The sequence below is a fragment of the Odocoileus virginianus genome, chromosome 17, assembly GCF_023699985.2.
Source record: "Odocoileus virginianus isolate 20LAN1187 ecotype Illinois chromosome 17, Ovbor_1.2, whole genome shotgun sequence".
NCBI lineage: Eukaryota > Metazoa > Chordata > Mammalia > Artiodactyla > Cervidae > Odocoileus > Odocoileus virginianus.
This window is the reverse complement of record NC_069690.1, coordinates 28,236,262-28,262,976: the sequence shown is the minus strand read 5'-3', so window position 1 is coordinate 28,262,976 and position 26,715 is coordinate 28,236,262. Positions and strand designations below refer to the sequence as shown.

Sequence of the window (26,715 nt, the reverse complement as noted above, 5' to 3'; positions counted from 1 at the left end):
CTTCCTGGATACTGGTCATACTGGATAAGGGTTCACCCATGCGACCTCATTTGACCGTAATTTTCTCTATAAAGATCCAGTCTTCGAACCTTCCTGGAGTGCGCACAGTAAGTCCCCTTTGTGGTCCCTACACCAAGTAAGCAGGCCAGGCAGCCCGTGTTCCTGAAATAAGCATTCTTTGAAACGAATGAAAAAGAGAAAGAAAGAAAAAACCCTATAAGAGTTTTAGGAGATTTAGCAAAAAGGAGAGGAGCACAGGAGTACACGCTGATGATTTGAAGGGATTAAGACTTTTCAGAACAGCAAAAATGATGAGGCCTATGGATGTGTAAATGAGCCCCACGAAGAACTAATCAGAAAAAAAAAAAAAGAAAACAGAAAAAGGCCCGTAAAACAAGCGAGGGGAGAACAGTGAATATTTCAAGTGTCTTTAGTTCATAAGAAATTCATGAGCAAAACGTGTGGAGATCTTGTTGGTTTTGGTGGTGGGAAAGAATTGTAAATATGTATAATATGTAAATACCTCTGATAATAAAAGCCCATGAAGATAAACGAGGCTGTCTTTAGAAAAGCTGTGAGCTGTATGAGATGCTAATACCACTGTCGTCACTCTTAAGAAATTACCATAATGCTTACAGCGCTTTGAAAGTTTCCGAGCTTTGAAAAGAAATGCATAAACACTAACCAGAAGGCGCGCACTCACACGCATACACACACACACCTTTTTTTTCCCCTCATTCCTTCGCTCCTCTCTCCCTCCCTTCTAATTTCCTCTAATTTTTTTTAAATATGAGGAAGACAGCCTTAGTGAAAACTGGTGTTGGGAGTTACACCTCTCTGGGTTCAAGGGCAAGTTCCTGCCACCACGCACCAGCTGTGAGATGCTGGGACGGCCACGCGGGCGCCCTGGGACTCACTCTCCGCGTCTGTGAAATGGGCAGACCCCCGCGCCTCCCCACGTTTGGGGAGGAACGAATGGGGGCCCACAGGGAAACCCGCTCAGCGTCCCCCACGCCCTGGCGCGCGCTGCCCGTGGCCCCGGACCTTCCGGCGGGCGGGCGAGCGAGCTAGCGGGCGGGGCGGGAGGAGGGGCCGGAGGTGGGCCGCCCCGCCCTGCGGACCCGCGCCCCGCCCGGCCCGGCCTGTCCCGGCCCGTCCCAGCCCGTCCGCCCGACCATGGCGCCGGCGGCGGGGCGCGGGCCGCGGGGCCTGTGGCGCGCCTGCAACTGGCTCATGGGCGCCTTCTTCGCGCTGGCGGCCTTTGTGCAGGTCAGCGCCCCGGGCCGGGCGGGGGCGGCGGGAGGGGAGCCCCGGGCTCCGACTCCAGGCCGGTTGCGGTGTAGACCGACCGACCGGCGGGGTCGCAGAAGCCGGCCCTGTACGGGGAGGGCGGGAGTTAGGGTTGAAGCTTGGGGAACCCCCACCCCGTCTGGGCTGAGACACAGATGCGGTCACATGACCCCGTTTGCTCGCTGGCTGGAAGGAGCAGGTTTGGCGCGTGTCTCTTTGCGGGGGACCTTTATAAAAAGGCAGCCGGGGGCAAGGCTGTGCACAGCTCGGAGAGCAAGCAGAACAAAAACCTTCACAGCTAATTATCCTTTCAAGTAAGATCTGGGGCCCCCTCGCCATAGCTTCCCTCATTTCTTGAGACTGGAGGGTCGTTTAAACACCCGTTCTGGGCTTGGCCCACACTTCGCAGAGCCTCTGTGCGCTTCTTTACAAGTAAGTGCGGCTGTGTGCTCAAACCAGGTGCTGGGGCCAGCCAGAAACACCCCCTACACACATACACACACACACCCCATCAGCTAGACTGTCTTACTCCTATGTATCCTCCTGCTCGGCTTAGCAAATGGCTGACATGAATGAAGAGCAGACCAAAAATACTGGAACAGGACTGTGAGAGCATGGGGCTAATGCTGCTGTTCTGGCGTTCCAGGTGAACGATCCGGATGCAGAACTGTGGATGGTGAGTATGGACTGCCCTCCCATACCTAAAAGAATCAGGGAACTGCACGAAACATGCCGTGTGTCTGTTTGCCTTCCTCCTTGCTTCATGTAGGTAAAAGTTTAGAAATCAAATCCTTAGTAAGCGCCTTTCCTAAAATATTAGGAGGAAAAGTGCAAGTGTTTGTCACTCAAGCATATCTGACTCTTTGCCACTGTATAGACTGTAGGTCCTCAGACTGGAATGGGTGGCCAGTGCCTTCTTCCGGGGATCTTCCTGACCCAGAGATAGAACCTGGGTCTCCTGCATTGTAGGCAGATTCTTTACCGTCTGAACCACCAGGGAAATGTGAAAACATTCGGAGGAGAAGGATCAAATTGAGAATTCAGAATTTTCCAGAGATACAGGGGCCTTTCAGCTGTATTCCCTTTGAATAAAACAGGCCAACTGAGAACACTTTTCTGAAGACAGAGAAGACCTCTCAAGGTCGTGTGAACCAATCCTCATGAATTTCTACCCAGAAACTCCAACAAACGTTTGATTGGAAAATTGCAGGCTTAAGGTCTGTGGTTCTGCTAATTCAGTGAGTTATAGCCACAAAAAGTAATTAAAGCCCATAAAACCTACAGTATACACTGAACTGATGCTCTGACTAAACCATTTAGAGGAGGGGGGGATTTGTTCCACACATTTTCTGAAATATCTGGATTTTGTTTCTTTTAACAGAGGCACCTAAGACTACACAATATCACCGATGAGATGATCTTAAGCTTTGAAATAATGTTGACTTTGTACAAGTAGCAACAAGTGAAAGCATTTGGAATAACAGTACATATAATATCACATATAAATATAACTACATTCTGATATTCTTATTGTCCAGATTCTCATGTCCCAGCATCAAATCAAATGGCCTCTTCCTCAGCACTCTAGTCTGTGTCCTTAGTTCCAAATGTTATTTCTCCTGCAGTTCCAACTATCCAGCTTAATGGTGAATTTCCAAAAGACTCCTAGATCCGTGCCCCAGTACGTCAGTCACACTGGCTCCTCAAATACGCACAAGGTCCTTTTCAGCATCTTTCCTTCTAAAACCCATTCTTCCTCCTGACTCACCATTTCTGTTAGCAGCAGAGTCATTCTGAGTCATCCTTGCTCAAAACCTCAGCCATCTCTAATATCTGTTTTCTTACTACTGTCTTTGAGAGCCCCTCAAAACACAAAATGAAGAACAAAGCAATCCACCAAAAAGCAGTGTAGGTCTAATTGCTTATCTGTACAGTATCTATACATTTACCCTTTACATCATGCTTGGATGATGGAATTTGAGCATCAACACCAGACCCCCACAGACATCCTCACTCACCTCCAGTTTAGCCCCCCATTACCTCCCATGTGGACCCTTATGGGTCCTTTCTAATTCTTTGAGCTGCCTCTAATCTCTTACATTCCTGTAATTCTTCCCACATATTGCTTCCTGACAGAGACTTTCATCATTTCCCAAGATGTCTTAAGTTGGCCCTCCACAGTATGGCCCTAACCTACCTTCCCAACTTGGTCTTGGAAGACTAGTCCACCTGTAGTACTTCTGTGCCTTGCCCTGAGAATTTCTGTGTCAGCCTCTATTTAAGTGTCCAGGTCTATCTCAAATGTTATCTCACCACAAAATCTCTCCACCTCTTTCCCATAAGTTCCAAGCATCCTTCCTTTGAACCTTCACTGTAGCACTAACTCATTCTGCTTTGCATTAGAGTTGGCTCTGTATATGCCAGCTTCCAGGGGTCAGGGGCCAGTTCCCTCTTCTTACTTGGCAACCTAGCATACAGCTTTCCTATGGCAATCCTTCCCAGATTGACTCTTAGAGTGGAAGAAGGAACACAGATGAACTGATATTAGGTTACTGGGTCCTGGGGTCTTGTACTGTACCTGACTGATGCCCATGTTCCCTACCACAAATTGTTCATGGAGTATACTTGTATCAGGATGCACACAGGAGCAAATAACAGAATATCTGACTAGCATCAGATTATAAACATACAGACCATCTCATGAGAAGAAGTCTAGAGGCAGCTGCTTAATGGTCAACAGTGTCATCAAGGACCTGGGCTTGCTTTCTTGTTTCTCTGCCAAACCTCAATGGGTAGGTGATATATCCTTTCATGTTTACAGAATGGCTGCTGCAGCTCCAGACATCTCATCTCTAGACAAAAGCATCACAAGCAGGAAGAAACAAGGCAGGAGGCAAAACCAGTTTTCCTCCTGTGCTGCTTCTCCCTTTCATCAGGGAGCAAATATTTCCCAAGAAGCTCCCCAGACAGGCTGCTATCCAGTTAGTACATATTACTACTAATAAGACTTATGGTCTAGGATCCATCCTGCTTAGTCAGTACCCACGCATATTGAGTGTTAAGGGCTCTACCTATCAGCCTTGCCTCCAGAAGACTTCTCTCTACATTTCATTGCTGGAACATGATGGCTCCTCACTGCTAAAAAGGCTAAGAAAACAAATTGGCTTTTTTAGTTTTTATAGTGGCACGGAGACAGGGAGAGCATTGTTAGAAATGACTGTCATGGGTCTCAGTGGCTATATGTTCAATTAAACCAAATACAGTAAATAAATATTACAATACCCTTTAGTTTAAAAAATCCACCAACAAAAAGATAAAAGACCATTATATGTGTATTCTGCTGAGTTCATTACTGAGTGTTTATACTGTGCATTGTTTTTACTTGTGTACTAAAAACAATTACTTTCAGTCTCTGCATGTAAAAAAAAAATCCTTAATCTCATTCAAAACAGAGGTAAGCATTTAAATAAGGATTAACATGGCACAGCTACCATGGGAAACTATTACTTAAAGATTTGTCCTGTTCATGTGTTTACAATACATAGAATAAGAAGATCTTAGACCCTTTAATCTATGAATCACAGATATGTTATACTTAAATGCACATTTAAAAATCTCTGCCAAACACTTCCTATGGAGAATACAGTTAAATATTGTATGATGTGTATGTGTTTAATTTCTATCTGCCAGTCTGTCTCAGTCTCTTCCTCAGTTGCTAAGTCATGTGGTTTTTTACTGGTGGGAACTAACTAACCCCTTACTGCTCTAAGTGTGGTCCTTGGAACAACAGCAGCAGTGTCCCCTGGGTGCTTATTAGAAAAGCAGAATCTTGGGTCCTACCCCAGACCTCTGGAATCAGATCTGCATTTTAATCAGACTTCCAGATAATTCATATGCACACTAACGTCTGGTCTAACCCTCAGCAGCACGGTTGTCCTTGCAAATGTTGGTACCAGCTGATATTCCAGTCATCACTGGGGACCCTTTGAGAGGGATGAACATGATCTGTAATATAGATACCATCTCTCCCCAGGGTCAAGACAGGTGTGTTTTCACAGTGACAGCAGATCACTTAAAATGTTGAGCCTTGACAACGTCCAGATAAACGAATGATTTCTAACTAGGCATCACGATTGATGTGGCTCACAGCTACATTTCTGGGGAGGCCCCCATACTTCTTATAAACCTCCCACCTCTGCTTGTCCTCTGCCCACCACACAGAAGCAATAGGTTTTTCTAGAATCTGCCTACTTGCTGTGAATGAGGCCTCTTCAGGGCCCGTCTTTGCAACTCCAAAACAAGTTACCAGATTCAGAAATGAAGAACCTGAACTTATTGGGCACATGTGATCTATACACTGTTAGTAAACTTTCTGTGGTCTCACTTGCAGAGATGGAGTATGGGGCTGGATGGTCCATGGGTCTAGACCCAGCAGGGCCACATAGCTAATTATGGCTGCTTGGGTCCTACTTTTCATAGAGCAATTTTTGAAAAGTAGGGGAAGGGCATTTAGGCATGGATGTCACTTGGGAGAGATTATGAGGTCACTGTGTCTTGAGATCAGAGCTCTGCTTACTGCTAGAGCTTGAAAATGAATGTCTTTCCTGGAAGAGCCTACAGTCTAGGAAGAAGTCAGATAAAATGACACCCTGACATGGTAAGTGCCGTAAAAGCAGAGGTTACCACTTCCTTGGTTGTTACTAAAAGCTGGAAGTAAATCATGGCACGTGGGGCCACCACTAGTGTCATCTTTCTTTACTCCCTAAACGTCTCTGAACATCTCCTATATTGGGCATCCTTCTTACCCCTGTAATTTCCTCTCTTTTGCTCACAGGTTGTGTATACAATTCCTGCCACTCTGACCCTGCTTGTTGGACTTAACCCTCTTGTCACAGGTATGAACCTTGAATTCTCAATGGTGATATGAAACATCAGATTTCCTTTTAATAATGAGAGTCTGTCTGCCCAACTCCCAGTAAAAAACTGGAGCCCTCCATGTCTTTCCTCTTCCTTCTGATCCTAAGAGGAGGTGAATTCCAATCTAGATCATCCCCTTCCATCTTCAGGAAAACTTGATGCGGATGTGCCATACTAAGACAGGCTTTATGCACTTGGATCCCAGCATCTCTGATGCTGATGTGGAACAGCAGTTAGGCCATGTAGCCCAAGAGAGAAGGGCTTCAGTCACTGCTGTTTATTTCTTAAGCCACTAAGCTAATGGAAAATCAGCAACAATCAAACTGCTAACTTTGTCTCCATACTCAGTGGGGATCAATGTCTATTATGTATCTACTCTATACAAATCCTTCACCCAGTACCAATCTGGTTCATCTTTTTCTGATTTTGAATTCATTCAAAATGAATGAACTGCTATGTATCAGATACCTATGTATCTGCATCGCTACTATTATATAGAAACTGTCTATAATGTCTGTAATTATAGAAATCTCTGGATTTCTCATTAATACATATTGCCCTTTCTAGTCTCCCTGTGTACCATCACAGTGAAAGTGAAAATGAAGTTGCTCATTTGTGTCCAACTCTTTGTGACCCCATGGTATGTAGCCTGCTAGGCTCCTCCATTCATGGGATTTTCTAGGCAAGAATACTGGAGTGGGTTGCCATTTCCTTCTCCAGGGGATCTTCCCGACCCAGAGATCGAACCTGGGTCACCTGCATTGCAGGTAGATTCTTTACCTTCTGAGCTACCAGGGAATCCATCACAGTAACTCCAGTAATTTCCTGCATACTTCTATATATGCTTCCTCCATCTAGACTGTAGGCCCCTTAAAAGCAGGATCATGTCTAACTCATGTACCCAACACTTGTTGAGTCAGTGAATGGATGTATAACACAGAGGCTCTATCGTGTATTTGTTTCATAACCTACTCCTTGGACTCCTTACACATACATCCCAGGTGAGAATACATATAAAATATTCACTTACATTAGCTGGCTTGTATGGGCCATAGGTCACCAACCTCAGTCAGGGGGCAAAACATAGCTGCTTCACCTTTTACGGCCCTAAAAATTCACTAAACCTAAGTTGGACAGTTTCATTCTATAGAAGTGTCTTCTAGCAGAAAAAAAAATTTTTTCTACATTGTTTACTAACATTTTCTTATTAGTGGGGAATATCAGTCCTGCAGTCACTTTCTTTAAATCAGCTTCTACTAGTGGGGCTGGAAATTTCTCAGGGCCTTAGAATAAAGACAAATGATTCCCGCCTGGGTGGGGAAAACTCCCATCACCCAGATGTACGGACTTCTTGTACAGGCCCCTAGAACTCTGTTTACATCTTTAAGGTGTATCCATTAGGGCTCCATTAGTTGCAAGCAAGGAAAAAATACTCAACTCAAATGTCCTATAAGCTGAAGCGAGATGTACTGGGATCCTTTACAAAAGGCTGGGGCGGTGCTGGCTTCAGCTGCTGGTGGTGACTCAGAACTTAAACTTCTCTGCAGTCTTAGTTGCACATCAGCTGCACTTCAGCCCTGGGCTCCACGTGAAGGCCCTGCCGCTCAAAGGTCACAGCTTCACCATGCTAAGTCCAGCAGAATCTAGAATCTACTTCCCTGATAGCTCCGCAAAAGCTCTGGATGGAACTGGTGCTCCTGATCAGTTATCTGTTCATCCTGAGACAAATCACTGTCACCAAAGGGATGGAATACATTGATCTTGTTAGTGTCCGGTTGTCTGGGACACCGGGACTGAGAGTGTGGGAAGGGTGGGTCCGCAGAGAAAAGATGGGTCAGTCAGCATCCGAATGGGAGATAATGAACAACCAAAATAATAAATGTCCACTTAAGTTTATAAATATTGTTTTCACCTGTTTTAACCTTTTGATTTGAGGGCAAATCAAAACAACCAAAAAAAAAAAAAAAAAAAAACCCCAGCCTTTTCTGTATGCTTTCCCTGAAGGCAGATTAAAAGCCAATACAAAGAAATCTTGTTTCTCTGGGGCGTGGTTCCATGATTAACAGCACCAGGATATCTGTTTTTAGGTAACTTTATTTGGAAGAGTGTGTCTGCAATACATATATTCCTTTGTGGCCTGTGGGCTATCGGCTTGGCATACAACCTCTTGCTTCATAAGAAACAGAACCTCTTGCATGAGGAGGAAGGCAGGTGAGTGAGTGGTGGTTTTTACTCTTCGGAGGGGGTGGGGAAGAACTGAGACATCTGTGTCTTCACAACACCTTATCTGTGGTGCTTTAACTCCCCCAATACCTTGAGGGGCAGGGAAGATATTATCTCCTTTACATGCTAAAGAAACTGAGGCAGAGATGGAGCTGGAGCCAGGATTTACATGCTACACATCACCTTATATTACCATCAGGCAGTTGGACCTTGGCCCCCCCTTGTGATGAGCAGTGATGCCATAGAGTAATGTTCAGTCCAGTCTAATGAGGTGAAAACTCCATCAGCAATGGGGCTCAGTCCGGGTACAAGCCAAACTCTTTACTTACCAGTGTGACCGGCCTCCTCAGAGGGGGACGTCTGCCAGCCTTGCCCTTGCACATCTCGTCCTCTGCACCCCCTGTCACCATCACTGGCTCATTTTATCACCTCTTCCTCTGCTTCCCCTCACCCTTGACTCCCTGGCCTCACAAAGAGCCCTGTTCCTTTCCTTTCTGCCCCACTGCTAACAGCTGCCAACACCAAGACTGAGAGTCCTGTAGGTTAAGTCCCACTGATTTTGTGCTGCCGTTACAGGCCCTAATCTTTGGAAACTAGATCGGGTTGGGGATGGGAATGCAGACCAGATGGTTTGAATCAACCCCCACCTACTTGAAGCCCACGATTTTCAGTGAAATCAAAGAGGGGCTTCCGAGTGGTACTTGGCCAAATACAATTATGTTCTACTCTGTGTAGAAGATACGACCTTTTAACAAATAATTCTAGAAGCATATACCCACCCCCAAATCATTAGACTGACTCATTTGACAAATCATTCCTCTCCTCTAAGACATGACCTTGTCTCCTACAATGTGTACTTGAATTACTGATTTGAGCTCAACCTGCCCAACACTGACCCCTCTAAAACAATATGAAGAGAGTGCCTGATCAAATCTGGGATTATCTTCTTGACTGTAGTATTCTTCCCCATGACATGAAATAAGTGATTTATCTGTTTTTTGTTTTGGTTGTTTCTCTGTTCATCTATAAATTGGGAAACAATCATGAAGTTCATATCTGCCTCCTAAGATGAAATTTATTTTCATATTGGGCTTTAAAGGGTCTGACAAAAGTAATTTACGAGTCATGGCCAGACTTGAAAGTATTTTGTAGATGCTTGTATCTTGGAGCAAGTCATCAGACAATCAGCAGAAGCAAGTGTCAGGGAGAAAATGGAATGATATGCATCTCACTTGCAGCATCTTCAAAAAAAAAAATGAAATCTCTGCCGTTTTGTAGGGAGCTGTTTGGTCTCGTGATCATCACAGCATGGCTGGGTCTGTGCCACAGCTCTTCAAAGTAAGTTCTCGACCCATCAGGTAAAATCAGATGTGCTCAAGCAGGTGAATGAGAATACTGACACAGATGTAAACAGGAATCTTTTGGGAGAAATCTTCCCTTTTTGTAAGGGAAGCTAACAATGGATGGCTCGGTGTTTCATGGTCACTCATACTTTTGTGAATACCACAATACACAGTTTTCTGAGTCGTCGCAGGGAGTTGCCAGTCCAGGAGGGTGTCTCTTCAGGGAGAACGTGATCTCCAAAGGAAGCTTGGAGACTGAGGAAAAGTGAGTAGCAAATAAGTATAAAACTGGAGGTGCATGTATGTGAATATTAACTTTCTAAAACAGTAATGGAAAAAGAAAAATACATGACACCTGAGCATCTAAGTTGGAAGGGAGAAAAATGGAGCTAAAGCAGTCTGGGGTCCTTGAATTATCTGAAAAGGGTAAAAGTACTAACTTATATCAGACTTTGATAAGTCAAGGATTCACGTGGTAATAATCTAAGAGGAAACCTTATATTATTAGAAAAATAATCTAAAAAAATCTTAGAAAAATAATCTAAGAGGTAACCACTAAGAGAAAAGGAGTACAGAAGGCAGGAAAGGAGAAGAGAAAAACACAGAGAACAGATACAGAACAGATACAGAGAAGCAGATGTTGAGAGAGAGAATTACATTCAAATATATGAGAAATCACATTAAATGTAAATATTCCAATAAAGATTCAAAGATCTTCAAAATGGATAAAGATTAAAAACCCAACCAAACACTGCTTACAAAAGAGAACTCTTAAATACACAGAATCAGAAAGATTGAAAGTCAAAAGATGGAAAAATCACAGTATACGAATACCAACCAAATGAAAGCCTGTATAAACATTTTAATTTTAAAAAGTAGACTTTAAAATCAGCATTAGAGTAGGGGACATTTTTTTGGTAATGAAAAAATTTTTGAGTTTTTATTTTGAAATATCCAAACATATTCAAAAGTAGAGAGATGAATATAATGAATCAGATGTACTCATCACCCATTTTCAACATTTATCATATATCCAATCTTGTATCATCTACCACTATCCTGATTATTTTGAAATAAATCTCAAACATCATATTATTTTATGTTTTATATGTTTCAGTATGTGTCTCTAAAAGGTAAGCACTTAAAAAATAACCATTCTACTACCAATACACACACAAAAATAAAACAGTAATTATTATTTTATTCAGTACTGAGTTGTCCAGCCAGTGTTTACATTTCCACAACTGTATGATAAATGCTTGTTTCTCTGTGCTCCGTATTTCCTAAAAACTGGTGGTAAGATCCCAGGCTTAGGCACAGGCTGGTCATCGTTGTTGTCTTCTTCTCCATTTCCTCTTATCATCCTCATCACCACCATCACCGCCACCACCAAGCAAGACCACCTCATGGGTGGTGGTATGTACTTCCATCATAACGTACATCACACCTCGCTGTTTCTCTGTAACATTAGTATAACATCTTCATGACCATTGCCTAAATCCACGAATTCGAGTTGCAGAATGCTGATACTCTAATTATATAATTTCTTGACTATTACCTGGAAAACTTCGAAAACTTCTACTTATCAATTCTTTGACTACTCAGATACAAATCATAAGAGGAAAAGGAGTTGATTCTCTTAATTGCCCAGTTTTCAGAATAATGAGTTTTTCTTGCCTGGGCATCTTCCAGAAGTGACCAGTGAGTTTTGTTTATGTAACAGTACCATTATAAAGTCATAGATCTCAACATACTTGATGTTTTTTCAGTCCATGGCAGTTGCTTAGGCTGTTCCATCTTTGATCAGTGGCACTTATTCACACTGGCTCCAGAATTCTGTTTAACATGATCCTAGTAAACTTTTAGTTTTTTTGGTCTTAGTAAATTTTGATTGCTTCCTTGCTTTCTGGTATGACAAAATGTTCCACACTAAGATGTACATTTTATGCCCCAGACCTGGAATCAACCATTTCCCCCAAAAGCCTTCATTACTTTTGGTAGCTAATAGTATTTAGAGGTCACATTGTGGGTATAAATGGTGCTCACTACTACTGGATTGAGTTCATTCTTTTTAGTGGTCAGAACTAGGAAATTCACATATATGTACATGTGTATGTATACACACATGTATTACATGTGTCATAAATGTATATGCATACATATATGAGTATATAAAATATATAGAAAGTAGCTATATGTATATATATTTTTACATATATATAGTTAAAGATAAAATCCCTTATGAGTTCATGTTGATCCTAGAATTCAAATTCAGGAATACAGGTTTTCATTTAAACTTGTCAGCAATCTTAAATCTGTATTTCCTTTTAATCATGTCAAAAAATCTCTAGTCTCAGAGACCTCAACATAACTCATCTGACTTATCCCACAATACAACACAATCTCAGAATAATAATATAATTACAGAAAATAGGTACTTTGTGTTGTTGTTGTTAGGGAATATCTCTTTAAGGGATGCACATTCAAATTATGTGGAATAGTTACTCTGTATGCTAATCTCACCAAGTGAATACATAGTTTATTTCATTTTAAATTTCTAGGGATACTTTATTTAAAATGTATTTTGTTTTATACTTATGTAAAATATCTATATGGTTCTACATATAGATTTACAAAACAGAGGACATTCAAAGGGCTCTAACTTCTCTATCCCCCAACCCTAATTCCTCCCTTTCTCTGTAGGTAAAACTTTTTTCTACTTTGTGGTTTATCCTTCCATGCTTTCTTAATGGAGCAAATACATGCATTCATTGGTACTCCTGCTTGTCTTAGATAAAGTGGTAGCACATTATACACAATTGTATTCTTCGTTTTACCCTTACCACATCCTGGAGATCATTCTGTGGTATATAAAGACTTTGCTTATTTATTTATTTTTGACTTTGCTTATTTTGATATGTCCACAGTATATGCATCCAGTCCTCTACTGTTCAGACTGTATCTAATCGCTTGATATTAAAAACAGTACCAACAGAGTGTATTGTCAAATTTCTGAAGTTTTACTAATTGGATAGTTGAGAAACGGGTAGTAGCTTTCACTTGCATTTCTCTTATCAGGAGCAAAGGTGAGCATATTTTTGTATGATTAAGAGTCATCTGCATTTCTTTTTCTATACATGTTAGTTCATCTCTGAGAGATGTAGGTTTAACCATTTTCTAAGGCAGTTGGTCTTCTCTACTTTCGGAAGGAAGCTCTTTACATACTAGGGCTAGTAACCCTGTCTGTGATATAAGATTGGAGAAGGCAATGGCACCCCACTCCAGTAATCTTGCCTGGAAAATCCCATGGACAGAGGAGCCTGGTAGGCTGCAGTCCATGGAGTCACAAAGAGTCGGACATGACTGAGCGACTTCACTTTCACTTTTCACTTTCATGCATTGGGGAAGGAAATGGCAACCCACTCCAGTGTTCTTGCCTGGAGAATCCCGGGGACGGCGGAGCCTGGTGGGCTGCCATCTGTGGGGTCGCACAGAGTCTGATACAACTGAAGCGATTTAGCAGCAGCAGCAGCAGTGATATAAGATGAACATTCTTTTTTGCTTTTATTGTCCTTTTACTTTACTCATGCAAAGTATGCTTTGCCATGAAAAAATACTTTAATGTATCCAAATTGATCAATCCATTCCCTTACTGCTTCTGGATCTGGAGTCACAGGTAGGAAAACTTTCCGTCCTCTCAGCTTTTAAGTAACTTACCCAACTTTTCTCCTAATATATGTATGGTTTCATTTTTACATTTAAATTTTTGACCTATTTAGAATTTATCTATTTAGAATTTATCCTAGTATAATGGCAGAAAGAATGGATGCAATATTATCTTTTTTTCCCTTCGGCTCTCTGGTGATCTCAACACCACTTATTAATAAAAAGCATATATAATTAACATAGCCTCAAAATATATAAAATAAATACTGACAAGCCAAAAAAGAAAAACTGAAAAATTAACAATCATTTTGGGAGACTTTAATATGCTTTTTCCAGTTACTAACAGAACAAGAAGATTTTAAAAATCAGTAAAGATATAGAAGACTAGCTACACAATAAAAAACTTGACCTAATGGACATATATAGAACACTAGCACCAAGAAGAGCAGAATTCACATTCTTTTCAAGTAAACATTGAATATTTACAAAAAGACTTCATGTTCAGCATGAAATAAGTCCCAACAAATTTCAAAGAACTGTAATATGGAGTATGTCCTCTGACCACAGTGCAATTAAGCTAGAAATCATTAACAAAAATAATAATTATATAGCCACTGTATGTTTGAAAATCAGGAAATATACTTCCAAAGAACATCTGGAAGAAATCACAATGAAAATTAGAAAATATTTTGAACTAAATGATAAAGAAAACATAACACAATAAAATTTGTGGGATGGGGGCTAAAAAGCATGCTTATGGGGGAATTTATAGCCTTAAATACATGTATAAGAAAAAAAAGGCTGAAAAATCAATGAGCTAAACTTCCAAGAAGTTAAGAATTCTCCAGTTAAAGAAGGAAAATAACAGTAAAATAAGCCTAAAGAAATAATGAGAAAATAAACACAAAAGCAGAAACCAATAAAATAAAAAAAAATCAACATTTCATTCTCTGAAATGATTAATAATATTGATAAACCCTGGCAAGACTAAAAAGGTAAAAATAATTAGAGTGAGAACAAGGAAAGGAAGGCACAAAACACCAATAATCAGGAAAGAAAAAGAAAGTTATTACCCATGTAACAGATACTGCAAAAATCATAAGATATTATTAACAACTTTTTCCCAATAAATATGAAAATGTAGATGAAATGAACAAATTCACTGAGAAATACAATTTGTCAGAACTGATATAGGAAGAAATACTCAGAATGGTCTTATAACTGTTAAAGAAATTGAGTAGATAACTTTTCCTAAAAGAAAACTCTAAATGGCGTAACTGCAGAATTCTACCTAATATTTAAAGAAGAAATAATGCCAACCTTCAACAAACTCTTTCAGAGCACAGAAAAAGAAGCAATACTTTCCAGTTTATTTGTTGAGGGCAGAATAATCTGGATAGCAAAACTTGGCAAGAATGTTACTCCTACCACCCAAAAAAAGGAAAGAAAAAAAGAAATTATACAGCAATTTCATTCATGACCACAAACGGAAAAACCCTAAACAAATTAGCAAATCAAGTCCTGCAATTCATGACCCGACCACCAAGCTGGGTTTTTTCTAGGAATACAGTTAGTTTAACTAACATTTGAAAAGCAACCAATGTTTTTCACCAGATTAATAGAATGAAAGAAAAAAAAAATCTATACTAAAAGAACATTTGACAAAATCCAACAGCCACTTAGAATAAAAAACTCATAGAAAACAGACTTACCCTGATAAAGGGTTGTTGTTGTTTAGTTGCTAAGTCGTGTCTGACACTTTGTGAACCCGTGGACTGTAGTCTGCCAGGCTCCTCTGTCCATGGAACTTCCCAGGCAAAAATACTGGAGTGGGTTGCCATTTCCTTCTCCAGGGGATCTTCTGGACCCAGGGATTGAACTCGTGTCTCCTGCATTGCGTGCAGCTTACTTAGCACTGAGCTCCCTGATAAAGAGTAGCTATACCAAAGCATAACCCTTAATGGTGAGCCGCTGAATACTTCCTCTGAGATCAGGAGTGAGGAGTGGCCCCCGCTGCCACTTCTCACCACCATTCTAGCGCTTGTCCTCGCCAGTACAATAAGGCAAAAAGAGAGAAAGACACGGCCCAAGGATTGGAAGGGAAAAATTAAATTTTCCTTATTCACAGATGACATTAATTGCATATGTAAAAAATTTTTTAAAAATCTAAAATGTTCTTCAAATAGGTGAGTTTGGCATGATTGCTGGATACTATGTCAATTTACTAAAATCTTACTTTTAATCAGCAATAACAGAAAATGATAAAAAGTTACCATTTATAATATCAATATGTCAACACCCCAGGACTAAATACAGCAGAGATATGCAAAATCCCTACAAGCAAAACTATAAAAACTATAAAACATTATGGGAGAAATTAAAGATCTTGATATTAAAATAAAGAACACCTAAATAATGATTCTTTGGCTGTATACGATAAACCCATACTGGCAAAAGGATAAGTGAATGAAACAAAAGAGTCTAGGAACAGTTCCGTGTACATATAGACCCTTGACTTAGGACAGTGGTAGCACTCTGGGATAATCTTTTCAATAAATAGTGATGAATCAATTGAATATTGATACAGAAAAAAGAGAAACAACCCCTCTAACTTTTGTAAAAATCGATTCTAGGTGGATTATAGATCTAATGTAAAAATCAAAATGATTAAACTTTTTAGAAAAGATAATTTAGTATCTTCAAAACCTTGAGGAGAAAAAGTTTTCCTCAACGGGACACTAAAAATCATTAGTTGAGGATCCATTTTAACACTGCTTAATCAATGACCTCAGTTCCTCACAACACATTATTAACTGAGTGGGAAAAGCTATGTAGAATACACATTAAAAAAAAACAAGGATTTGCAGTAGGAACATATAAAGAACTACAAGTAAGAATTATATTTCAATTTAAAAAATTAAAAAGACTGTACAAAAATGCAGTGATGTTTTATTAAATTCAGTCTTATTACCAAACCAAATTGTAACTTTTATTGGATTTTTGTTTCTAATCATTTTTTTGTGTCTATAGGACTCCAGGTGGTGGGAGAATTCAGCTGGCCATTGCTACCACAGTCGCTCTTCTCCCATTTATCTCCTGGGTCTACATATATATAAACAAGGAGATGCGCTCCTCCTGGCCAGCTCACTGCAAGACGGTGATTTAAATGAAGAATCCTGTTCCTAAAATGAGAGTTCTTGATTTTTTATAAACATGGTTGTAACAAGCTGACTTCCTAGGAATTTATTTTGAGTTACTACTAGAGATGAATTTTTTTTTAAATCCTAAGAACTTTGTATGCCTACTTACAACACAGGACTGGATGGGACTAGTAAGAGAAGGGTCTGACATTCTGTTTTATCATAGTGTAGTAAGAAAGTTAAGAAAGATGAGTTCCAACTCTGCTTCATCACTATCCATGTGACTTGGAGAAACATATAAATCTACTTTCTTTGGAATTAAAGAATTCCAAAGATAACTGAAATTATCTTTTGGATAATTCTTTATCTATAAATACCAGCCTGCCTACTTATTTGTATAATTGTGAAGATTAAAGTAGATAACATGAGAGCATTCCAAACATAAATTCCTCTGCACAGGATAACAGAGGGAAGCAGGGTTTGGATAATGATAGATAGGAGTTTAGGAGGGCTGTGCCCTTGAACTAACATCATTAGATTGGACTGGTACCATGAATTAAATGAGGTGCCGTGAATTAAATGAGGACTTCGGGTGAACAAAGTGAACAACTATGTCTAGGAAAAAAGGGAAGTTAGTTACAATAAAGGAATTTGGGACCAAAAAGAAGCAGAGAGGGAATATTAATTACCATGTAATTGAAAAGTAAGACCAAAATCTAAACACATATCCTTAACGAATGTCAAAAGTAGCTCTGGAGAGATCGTTTCAGAGCTGCACCATCTGGCGACCACAAGCCACATGCTGTATCGAGCACTTGAAATGTACTTACTGAAGAAGTTTTAATTTTTTGTTTTAATTTACAAACATCAATTATGAGGAAACTGATTACATGTATTTGGAACACTTGGTTTAACTTGGTTTGGAACAACTGAAATATGTGAATCTACTTCTTCAACTGTAAATTTTGTACCTAAATACAGACCAGGTTTTTCCAATGAAAAGTTATTGTCCAAATGGATGGATTATAAGCATAAAACACACACTACATTTTAAACTTAGTATAAAAAGAATGTAAAATATTTTTATATTGATTACATGTTGAAATAACATTAGATGTATTGGAATAAACAAAATTATATTATGAAAATTAATTTTATGTGTCCTGTACTCTTTAAAATGTGACTGCTAAAATATTTCAAATTACCAAGGTGGCTCACATGTTGTTTCTGTTGGTCAGTGCTGTTTTAAAGCATCTGGATGCAACTCTTTTAGTTGATGGTATCAAACTCCATAGTTTGATGATACACAGGCATCAAACTCCGTAGTGAAGAGTTTCCTGAGATTTAGGAAATATTTCACTCAAAAAGTATTAGCACCAACTATGTCAGGAGAGTGAAAATGAGTCTGGTAGTTTGTCTCCTTATATAAAGGATTTCAATGTTGTAGTGTACATTTATGGTGCATATTCATGGTTTCTGTATATATAACTATTAGTCAAGAAATGAAGAAACATCCAGGGCTAATTCATATCAATGTATAACAAAAACTTCTGTAATGATGTAAAGTAATTAGCCTCCAACTAATAAAAATTAAAAAAAAAAAAAAATTAAGAAAAAAAAAAAAAAAAAGAAATGAAGAAACAGACTTATTTTCAAATTCCGTTAAGGACCTACCCAGCCTCCAAGCAATGCTTGACACTGTGCAGAGGGCACATTATAGCCAAGTCTGTAAAGTGAATAAAGGGTCTCAAACATAACTGGATCCCAATTCTCATGAATGTTACATCATAATGTGCACTTTGCAGATGTAAGGATCCTGAGATGGGGATTGTCTGGGTGAGCCCTCAATGCCATCACTGTTGTTAAGAGGGAGGCAGAGGATGACCTGACCACACAGACAGAAGAGGAGAAAGGCACGTGACAATAAAGCAGCAAGAGACTGGAGAAAGCCGTGAGGCTGTCTGCAGAGGGTGGGGTCATGAGCCAAGGACAGCAAGCCACGCAGCTCTAGAAACTGGAAATGGCCAGGAAAGAGAGTATCCCCCAGAGTCCCTGGCCCTGACAACATGGTGCTCTCAGCCCGGTGAAGATGTTTCTAGACTTATGACCTCTGGAACTGTCAGAGAACACACACACACAGTTTATGCCGCCGAGTTTGGGGAAATTTGTCACAGCAGCCAGTGGAGACACACAGTACCTTGGTACTCAGCAGGCACACTACACTGACTAGCCCTGGCTTTTGTCGTCCCCTTCTTTAGGCCCCGAATCAAACTTTCTCTACACTTGAACAGTCCTCATCTGCCATTGAGTAAATGTTTTTGCAAATAAGCCTCAGAATATATGACAACTCAGTTAAACAAGCCCCACTTGTCTATGAAAGGAGTCAGGGGTAAATTCATTTACCTACTACAGTCTCACCCAGCACCGGCTTGGGGCCCAGACAGGCAGAGTCCTGCTTTGGCTGAAATCACAGGAGGTGTGCAAGGAGACCACACATCTACCTGTGTGAACAGAGGTGCCATTCGTTCACCTGTGAGGTGATTGGTGATCTTTTTGGCTTACAAAACAGGAGCATAAACCCATAAAAGTACAAATATGATGAGTACTATAAGCAAAAAATGTCCACAGCTCATTCACACAGCTGGGTAAATGGAAAAAGTTTACCTGGGCTTATTTTACTTTTTTATTGTGAATTTTAAGTTACATGGCTAACACAGTGAATGAATACATTCTCCTTGTAAAAAGTAAAAAACATCTCAGGTAAGGCTAAATAGTGTCTGTTTTGAGGAGTATATCCACCTTCCACCTCAGTCTCCTACCTGGTTTTCTCACGCTACTTTCATTCATCTTCTTTCCAATTTTCAGCATGGGATATATTACCCAAAAATGACACTTCAGAGTATCTTATGAGCTAACACACATTGAAGCCATTTATGGCTATTTGTTATGCAAATAGAATCCTAAATAATGAGACTGAGGCTTGGGGAATGGGGAGCAAACAAAACCACAAGCCAAGTCAGTCTCTTCCTATAAAAGTAAACAAATAAAATCAGACAAAAAACGGAAGGAAGGCTTATTCCTTCCTGTAACTCATAGTTCTGTCTGGAACTCTGCCCCCCCCTTCCAACATCATTCTGTCAGGATAGACGTGAACGGTGCCAAAGGCCTGGCTGTCCGGGGCTGTTTCGATAACCCCTTCTATGTTGACGTGGTGCACACCGAAAGGGTCCTCAGAGTAGCCGCCGTCGTGAGTGTGGCCGGCGAAGAAGCACACCACACACTTGTGAGACCAAATGACTGCCAGGGCGTCTCTGTAATTCCAGGCCAGGCACACACTGTCAGAGGCCTCGGGGTAAATGGGCAGATGGCCTGTTTAAGAGAAGAAGAGTTATGAACCAATCAAGAAAGACCTCTTTCACGAAAAACAGGCTAACAACGAGTACTCAGGGAAAAGAAAATATGTACTGCTACTCTTCCTGGACTGAGAGCACAGAAAACCAACATACGCAAAACACTAGATACTCGACAGCCACATCTCTGGAGCATGAAAAAGGGGGAGACGGCTCACACCCAAGGGGACAGCAGCCGCTATACAGGCAGAAATCAGAGATCTACGGCCTCAGGGTCTCAAGAGGCACAACCACCAGGGGAGACAGACCTGGGCAGGGCGGTCAGCAAAGGCAGCCACAGGCCAGGCAGATGCCATACTGGAATCCAGTCTTGTCAACTTTCCTATGTGTATATGAGTGTTACACACATAGAATGAGCTACTGCTAAGTAACAGAACAGTCTAGGGAGGCGCCCATGGATTATGCGTCATTCATATAAATACTCGATGTTTTATAAAGAACTGACTTGTGCCACTTTAAACACTTCCAGGAGGTCGTGATGGTCACAGCCACTTTACACGAGAAAACTAAGTTAGAACAGGGAACAGTCACACTAGCTTCCCCATGAGACAGAGGCAGAACTTCAAATTCTTGATGCCAAGACACGTGTGAGGCCACATCACATAGCAGGTACGGTTTCATGCCCAAGTATGGGTGCTATAGCTCGATGGTCTTCACTTCTTCCCAGTAAATCACTTTCCTTTTTTCTCTGTTACCGTTTATTTTTATTCTGAAATTTTATTCTGAATATTTTTATTCTACTTAAAAACTATTAGAAAATAAAAGGGGGAGGCGGTAACCGAGGGTTAGCACACAGACATACACAGACACACACACACACCATCACCACCACCCCTCTTCAAGCTGTGATAAGGGCTGAGAGTCCAAGGAGGCCATGGGACTTTCTAGACCCAATGTTATGCTGGACATCTATCAAGTCCCAGTGGTGTCTGACACAATCAGTTGCTCCCTTCTCCTTGAAATACTTGGCTCCAGAACACCGCCATCCCCCTACTCTTCTCCCAACCTTGACAGCTTCTGATACTCACCCTCCTTTACTGCATTCTCACTTCTCTGGGTCCTATTCTGGGCTGCCTGAATGCTTGGTCCTCAGGATACACAACACTATTTACACCTAATAGCATAGTGATCTCTTAATAATTTATGATTTTAAACATCAGCTCTATTCTTTCAACTTTCACATTGAGATATCCAGTCCAAACTTCGATTCCAAGTTTCTGACAAGTATGTCCACATGTTCTCTCAATCTCTCTCCTGATGTCCAAGAGGCACCTGACACTTGAAATATATTTTCAAACCTGAACTCCTGAATTCTTCCTCCGAAACCCCTCCTACTGCCGTGTTCCATATCTCCGCTAATAGCAATTCCATCGTTCCAACTGAATAGCCAAAACTTGAGAAGGCCAAATACCACTGAGTTGCCAAAATGAAAGTGAAGAAACAAAATGTCTATTAGCCATTTTAAACTTTGCTTAAGAAAACCCAAGGCACTCAGTTATTACAGGTTTGTTTACCTGGCCTCTGAGCTGACAGCAAAATGGAAGAAACCCATCAAGAAGCTAATGCAGACAGGTGCACTGAGAGAAGGGCAAAGAAACAGGAATACAGAGGGAGAGACGACAAAGGGGGCTCGTCTCAGCAGCTGCACGCCGTGAGCTACGTGGTTCAATCTCTTTGGGTTCAAAGAGATCAGAGCATTCAGTACAGGTGCATTTTGTACATTCAGTACAGGTAAAGTTAACAGGTACATTTTGGCAGCAAAAACCAAGAAGCAGAGACAAGAAGTATCCCATTCTGGAGACCAATTATTGCAAGCCGAACAGTGTCACAGCAGGGCTATCACCCTTGAGGGCACCTTATTTAATTTTATTTAATTTTCCAAGCCTTGAATGACATTTGATATTCTAGAAACATTTTATTCTGAATAAAATTTAAGAATAAAACACCATCTCATGCATCATCTTATCATGTCAGTGAAAGAGAAGTAAAAACTGATTTACAGAAATATAATTTATTTTTTGGCTGCCCCACATGGCTTGCAGGATTTTAGTTCCCCAACCAGGGATAGTAGAACCCAGGCTTCAGTAGTGAAAAGCGCTAAGTCCTAGCCACTGGACCACCAGGGAATTCCCTGGATATAATTTTATATTACCAATTATCTGAAAGCCTGTCACTTTCAAAAGGACTTCATGTTCACAGTTTCATTTGATACAACATAAGAAAACTGCAGTGTGTACATTGAGCATTTGTCCAGAGCACATGGGTCACAGAAACGAGAGCCAGAAGGGTGTGCCATCCCCGTGCCCCTCAGTCCAATCTTCAGGCCACATCAATTTTATTTTATTTTTTTTGCCATGTCAATTTTAAACAGGAGAACTAATCTCAGCCCCCACACCACGTACACCAGACTTCCCGCAACCCATATTCAGTTCATTTGTGTGTGTACGTGTGTGTGCATAAGCATCCACAAACATCTACATCTGAGTGTACTTTAAGCACCTCCAGATTCCTATGATCTCTGATGGCAGTATGCCGTGAAAAATGACTCTAAATGAAAACAACACACTTATTTCCTTGTAACCACATGGAGGATTTAGTTGCAGCCCTGCCAGATGATCCTCTCACACTGGTCTCCTGGGACTCCAGCTTTGCTTTCAGTGGGCAGCAGAGACCACTGCACTCACCAGGAGGACTCCTGAGGCTGACACATGGGCCGGGGCCCGACTGGAATTCTTCACTTACACACACTGCTACACAAATTGATCCCATTTGGGGAAATTCTACTTTGAAACCTAAAAGGCCAAATCACAATCTCTAATATATGTTTTTCTCCTTTTTATTTTACAATTCTTGAACATTAATTTTCTATTCAGATTGTTTCTTAACAAAGAATTTTAAACTGAGCTTTTATTTTATAAAAAAGAGACATCTCAATATTAAATATTGTTAGTATGCTTTGACTAAACCCATTCTCTAAAATGCTAGTGTAACGGAATCATTTAAATACTTACTCACAATCACCACCTTTTCTTGGTTTCTGTCCGAGAATGTAAGAACTTCGTTCAGCCAGTTCAGCTGTTCTTGGCTAAATCCACCATTAAACTGGACAAACTGGGGCTCACGAAGTCCTGAAACGAATCCAGTCATTTATACCCGTCAAATATCAACACTTCTCTCACTTGGGCATCCAAACTTAGCTACCATAGGGGAGACTCGTGCTTTTTTCTTCAGGAATACTCGGCAGCAGTAGACTTAAAATAGGGAACTAAAAGAATTTACAGCAATGTAAATCACGCTGTGTCTTACTCCTGACCTCAATACTCCTCTGCTTACTTCCCTTCCTCCCTTTTTACACTGAATACAAAACAGACTGTTTTCATGTCCACTGAGTCACTATAAAGTCACTTTCACCCCCAGACCCTTGTGTGTTCTTCACTAACAAGGTCTTACTCTGCTTTGCATCTCTGTTTGTTTTTGTCTTGAACGCTGTGCTCCACCCACTCTTTCCAAGAATGATAACTCCTTCTCACTCAGGTTTCAGCTGAAATGCTTTTCTCCATAGAGAGGCTATTTCTGGCCAATAACTACAATGGTACCTCTAGTCCTTTTCTGTAATATTATACTCTATTTTCTTGGTGGCGTTTATCACTTCTCTTTCATTTATTATCTGTCCTGTACACTTTCTTCTCTTGCTTCCTCCACTCTGTCCACAAAAAAGTGGTGCTGTCAGTACTGCCTATAGCTCTGAAGAAGTGCCCTAGTGAAAGTGCCCGGCCAGAATATTAGGCCCTCAGATATCTACTGCACAAATGTATCTTGAACCAACTGCCACCACTCCATGTGCCTTGAGACGAGTGAGAAATCCTGACCCTGAACAACAGGACAGTATACTTTTACCTTAATCATCCATCTTCCTGCTGAATAAAAGGTAGCTGAAGAATTTAAAGACAATGTATTAGATTCTCAGCTCAAAGGAATAATTCACCTTGAGGACTATTCAGTTCCGTATTTGGGTTGTGCTCCCTCAGTATCTTCAGACACTGCTGGTATTTTGGAGAAGACTGATCCACGCCCAAAACACTCATGTCATAAGCATCGAGTAAAATGAAGCGGAATTTAGGGAATGGCACAAAATGATACGCGTAATAATCCTCCGAGGGCACAGTCTCAGGATGGTGGGCAATCTGGTCTTCCAGAAACTTTGTGTTAAGTTTGGAGTTTGTTAAATAGTCTCTGCTGAAATTATAGAATTCATGGTTTCCCCACGTGTGATGAACAGGGACTTTTAGCATTTGGAATGTGTTCATGACGCGCTCCAGTGACTTTTCTGATGCTTTGTACTGCGCATTGTATCCGTCAATGATGTCTCCAAGCTGAAGTACACAGCGGGGCCGACTGCTTTCTTTATTCCAGTGTTCGATAGCACCCTGTAAGTGAAGAAGACTGTGTCTGTAGTACCTCCGTCTGTTTCCCTGGAAATTATAGCCATCTTCCAAATCAGCATATTGAATATCTGCTATCACTCCAAAGGAGAAGAGAAGTTCTGAGCTCTCATTGAGGGGTTCAGGTTCAGGCTTATAATCCATAACCTCCAAATAGCTTTCTAAATAAAGAAGATGAAAAAGGTAACTATGTTATAAATGTCTTAATTTCCTACTGGACTGAAGAAAATGCCAAGATGAATATTAAACTTAATACTCAATCTACTAGGTAGCTAGGTAGAGAAACATGCATGGGCTTTAAAGTCTGATGGGTTAAGTCCAAATTATCAAATCCTCAAAATGCTTCTGCTTCCTCACCTGTAAAATAGATAACCTCTCTTCTGCAGAAGAGCAACAATTAACAAAAGGGTATTAACATATTAATGAACAGGCATTCAAGTTCCTGTGAAGTCAAATTCAAGTTTGGTATAATCTGTAATTTTTAATAAATATACACTAATTTTAAACACACACACATGCCCTTCTTCCACAGACACCAAATAATTCTACCAAAAGCTCAGGACACCTACTTTCAGTCAGGAACTGTTTTAGAAGTTACTATTTTATTTAACATTGTAAATTTAATATGAAGAAGTTGTATAAAAACACTTTAGTAAACAAACACAGAACAAGCCATTAGAAGAATCACTCTACAAATAAAAGTTAACAGATCAGCTGAAAAAACATTGAATTCAATTTTAATCTATCTGACGGCTGTCTGATCAGTTAACCTACAACTGAGCAAAGAGGTGAACAGCATTTTATATGCTCACTGCCTGAATAAGCAAGGAACTTTCATGTCTTTTTGTTGATTGGAGGAGTAACTTCTCCCTGGGGAAACAGAGACATGGGGTGGGGGAGGAACCTTAACCATAGGCAAGTTCAAGACAGAAAAATTTGTTCAATTAAAAATGACTTGACGTGCTAAGCAAATATTTACTTCCAGCAGATATTCTAGAGAATTCTAGCATAATTCTGGAATCAAGAAACATGGGTAATAGCAGACCACCAACTTCCTGGTTAGCAAGCAGAGGAACACACTAGCTAAAGATGCCAGTTCATAGAAAATATCATGTCCCAGGGTCACCTTTGCCAGATGCTTTTGCTCAGTAGAAACCCAGGGGGAAAAAAAAAATCCCCCGTAGGAGTGGGATCCAAAGTTAAGGAAGTAAGAAGGCCGGTTTCTCGTGTCTTTTTTTTTTCCTATAGTTTGCAAATCCACCTCAGAGATGGAGAAGAGTAAGACTAAGACAGCAGATGTTGAAGCAAAGGCAAGACAGAATTGAACGCGAGTTAAATTTTCGCAAGGAATGAAAAATAAACCTATGAGTGCTCCCCCCTCATTAGTGTCAGTCGCTCAGTCATGTCTGACTCTTTGTGACCCCATGGATTGTAGCCCACCAGGCTCCTCTGTCCATGGAATTCTCCAGGCACGAATACTGGGGATCTCCAGGGGATCTTCCCGACACAGGGATCCAACCCCGGTCACTTGCATAGCTGACAGATTCTTTACCCTCTGAGCTACCATGGAAGACACCCCTCATTAGTAGTGGGCTTAAATAAATACAGGCTTGTATCAATCGCGGAGCCCAGAGGGACCAAGTCCAGGGCTGGGATACAACACAGAACAAACACTACTCCGTACAGTGCCGTTATTTGTAGTTCGATCCCTTGTAACTTGGGAATATAAGTCATACTTGACTAGTCCTTGTCACCCTGCACTACTCAAATATCTTAATTTTTTTTTCTTTTTAAAGTCAAACAGTATTTCAAGTGCAATGGGTGCAAAGCGGTCAACGACCGGCCTCCTGTCTGGGCTGGCCGAGGGCGCCCGACAGGGTGGGGACGGGGGCTGCCCGGTCCCGCCCGTCTCCCGGCGCCGTTTATCTTTTCCAAGGCTGGGGGCGCCGGGGGAGGAGCAGCGGCTGCAGTCGCCGAAGCCTGGGGTCCCCGAGCTGTACTCAGGCCTCACGGCCCACGACCCGCCACGGAGCCCAGCCCCGGAGGCTGCCCCCTTCTCCCGCACCTGCCCCATCCCGCGAGCCCGGCCGTCTACCCGGTCGGCCCGGCTCGCGAAACCCCCGCCCAGCCCGGTCCGCCCCGCCTCCGTCCGCGAGGAACCACCTACCGCGCGCCGGCTCCTCGGCGAAATGCTCCCTGGCTACCGGATGGGCTACCGCGTCACCATCGAGCCCAGCGGAAAGAGCGGCTCTCCCTCACTTCCGGAGGAGGGGGTAAACGGCGC

The 26,715-nt window shown here is 41.2% G+C and overlaps 2 protein-coding genes across 2 annotated transcripts; one reads left to right on the top strand and one right to left on the bottom strand.

Annotated features, from left to right (window-relative positions):
* The first annotated feature begins 1,142 nt into the window (after positions 1-1,142).
* Positions 1,143-17,731, top strand: TMEM220 (transmembrane protein 220). Its single transcript, XM_020888546.2, has 6 exons — positions 1,143-1,269; positions 1,937-1,966; positions 6,125-6,185; positions 8,295-8,418; positions 9,709-9,768; positions 16,470-17,731. Exons 1-6 carry the CDS (start codon positions 1,177-1,179, stop codon positions 16,603-16,605), a joined length of 504 nt encoding a protein of 167 aa, XP_020744205.2. The 5' UTR covers positions 1,143-1,176; the 3' UTR covers positions 16,606-17,731.
* A 1,518-nt stretch (positions 17,732-19,249) lies between these two features.
* ADPRM (ADP-ribose/CDP-alcohol diphosphatase, manganese dependent) lies at positions 19,250-26,682 on the bottom strand. The gene is made up of 4 exons (XM_020888544.2): positions 26,599-26,682; positions 23,975-24,592; positions 23,001-23,117; positions 19,250-19,948 (listed from the first exon to the last, which is right to left on the bottom strand). Exons 2-4 carry the CDS (start codon positions 24,573-24,575, stop codon positions 19,653-19,655), a joined length of 1,014 nt encoding a protein of 337 aa, XP_020744203.2. The 5' UTR covers positions 24,576-24,592; positions 26,599-26,682; the 3' UTR covers positions 19,250-19,652.
* Positions 26,683-26,715: the final 33 nt, after the last annotated feature.

Excerpts from the sequence above, each read along its gene's own strand:
- TMEM220 (XM_020888546.2), top strand. The coding sequence starts at position 1,177 with ATGGCGCCGGCGGCGGGGCGCGGGCCGCGGGGCCTGTGGCGCGCCTGC. Across the intron at positions 8,419-9,708 it reads TTGCATGAGGAGGAAGGCAG|GGAGCTGTTTGGTCTCGTGA; the intron begins GTGAGTGAGTGG and ends GCCGTTTTGTAG. Across the intron at positions 9,769-16,469 it reads CTGTGCCACAGCTCTTCAAA|GACTCCAGGTGGTGGGAGAA; the intron begins GTAAGTTCTCGA and ends TTGTGTCTATAG.
- ADPRM (XM_020888544.2), bottom strand. The coding sequence starts at position 24,575 with ATGGATTATAAGCCTGAACCTGAACCCCTCAATGAGAGCTCAGAACTT. Across the intron at positions 23,118-23,974 it reads GGAACTGAATAGTCCTCAAG|GACTTCGTGAGCCCCAGTTT; the intron begins GTGAATTATTCC and ends GATTCGTTTCAG. Across the intron at positions 19,949-23,000 it reads AGAAAAGGTGGTGATTGTGA|GCCATCTGCCCATTTACCCC; the intron begins GTAAGTATTTAA and ends TCTCTTAAACAG.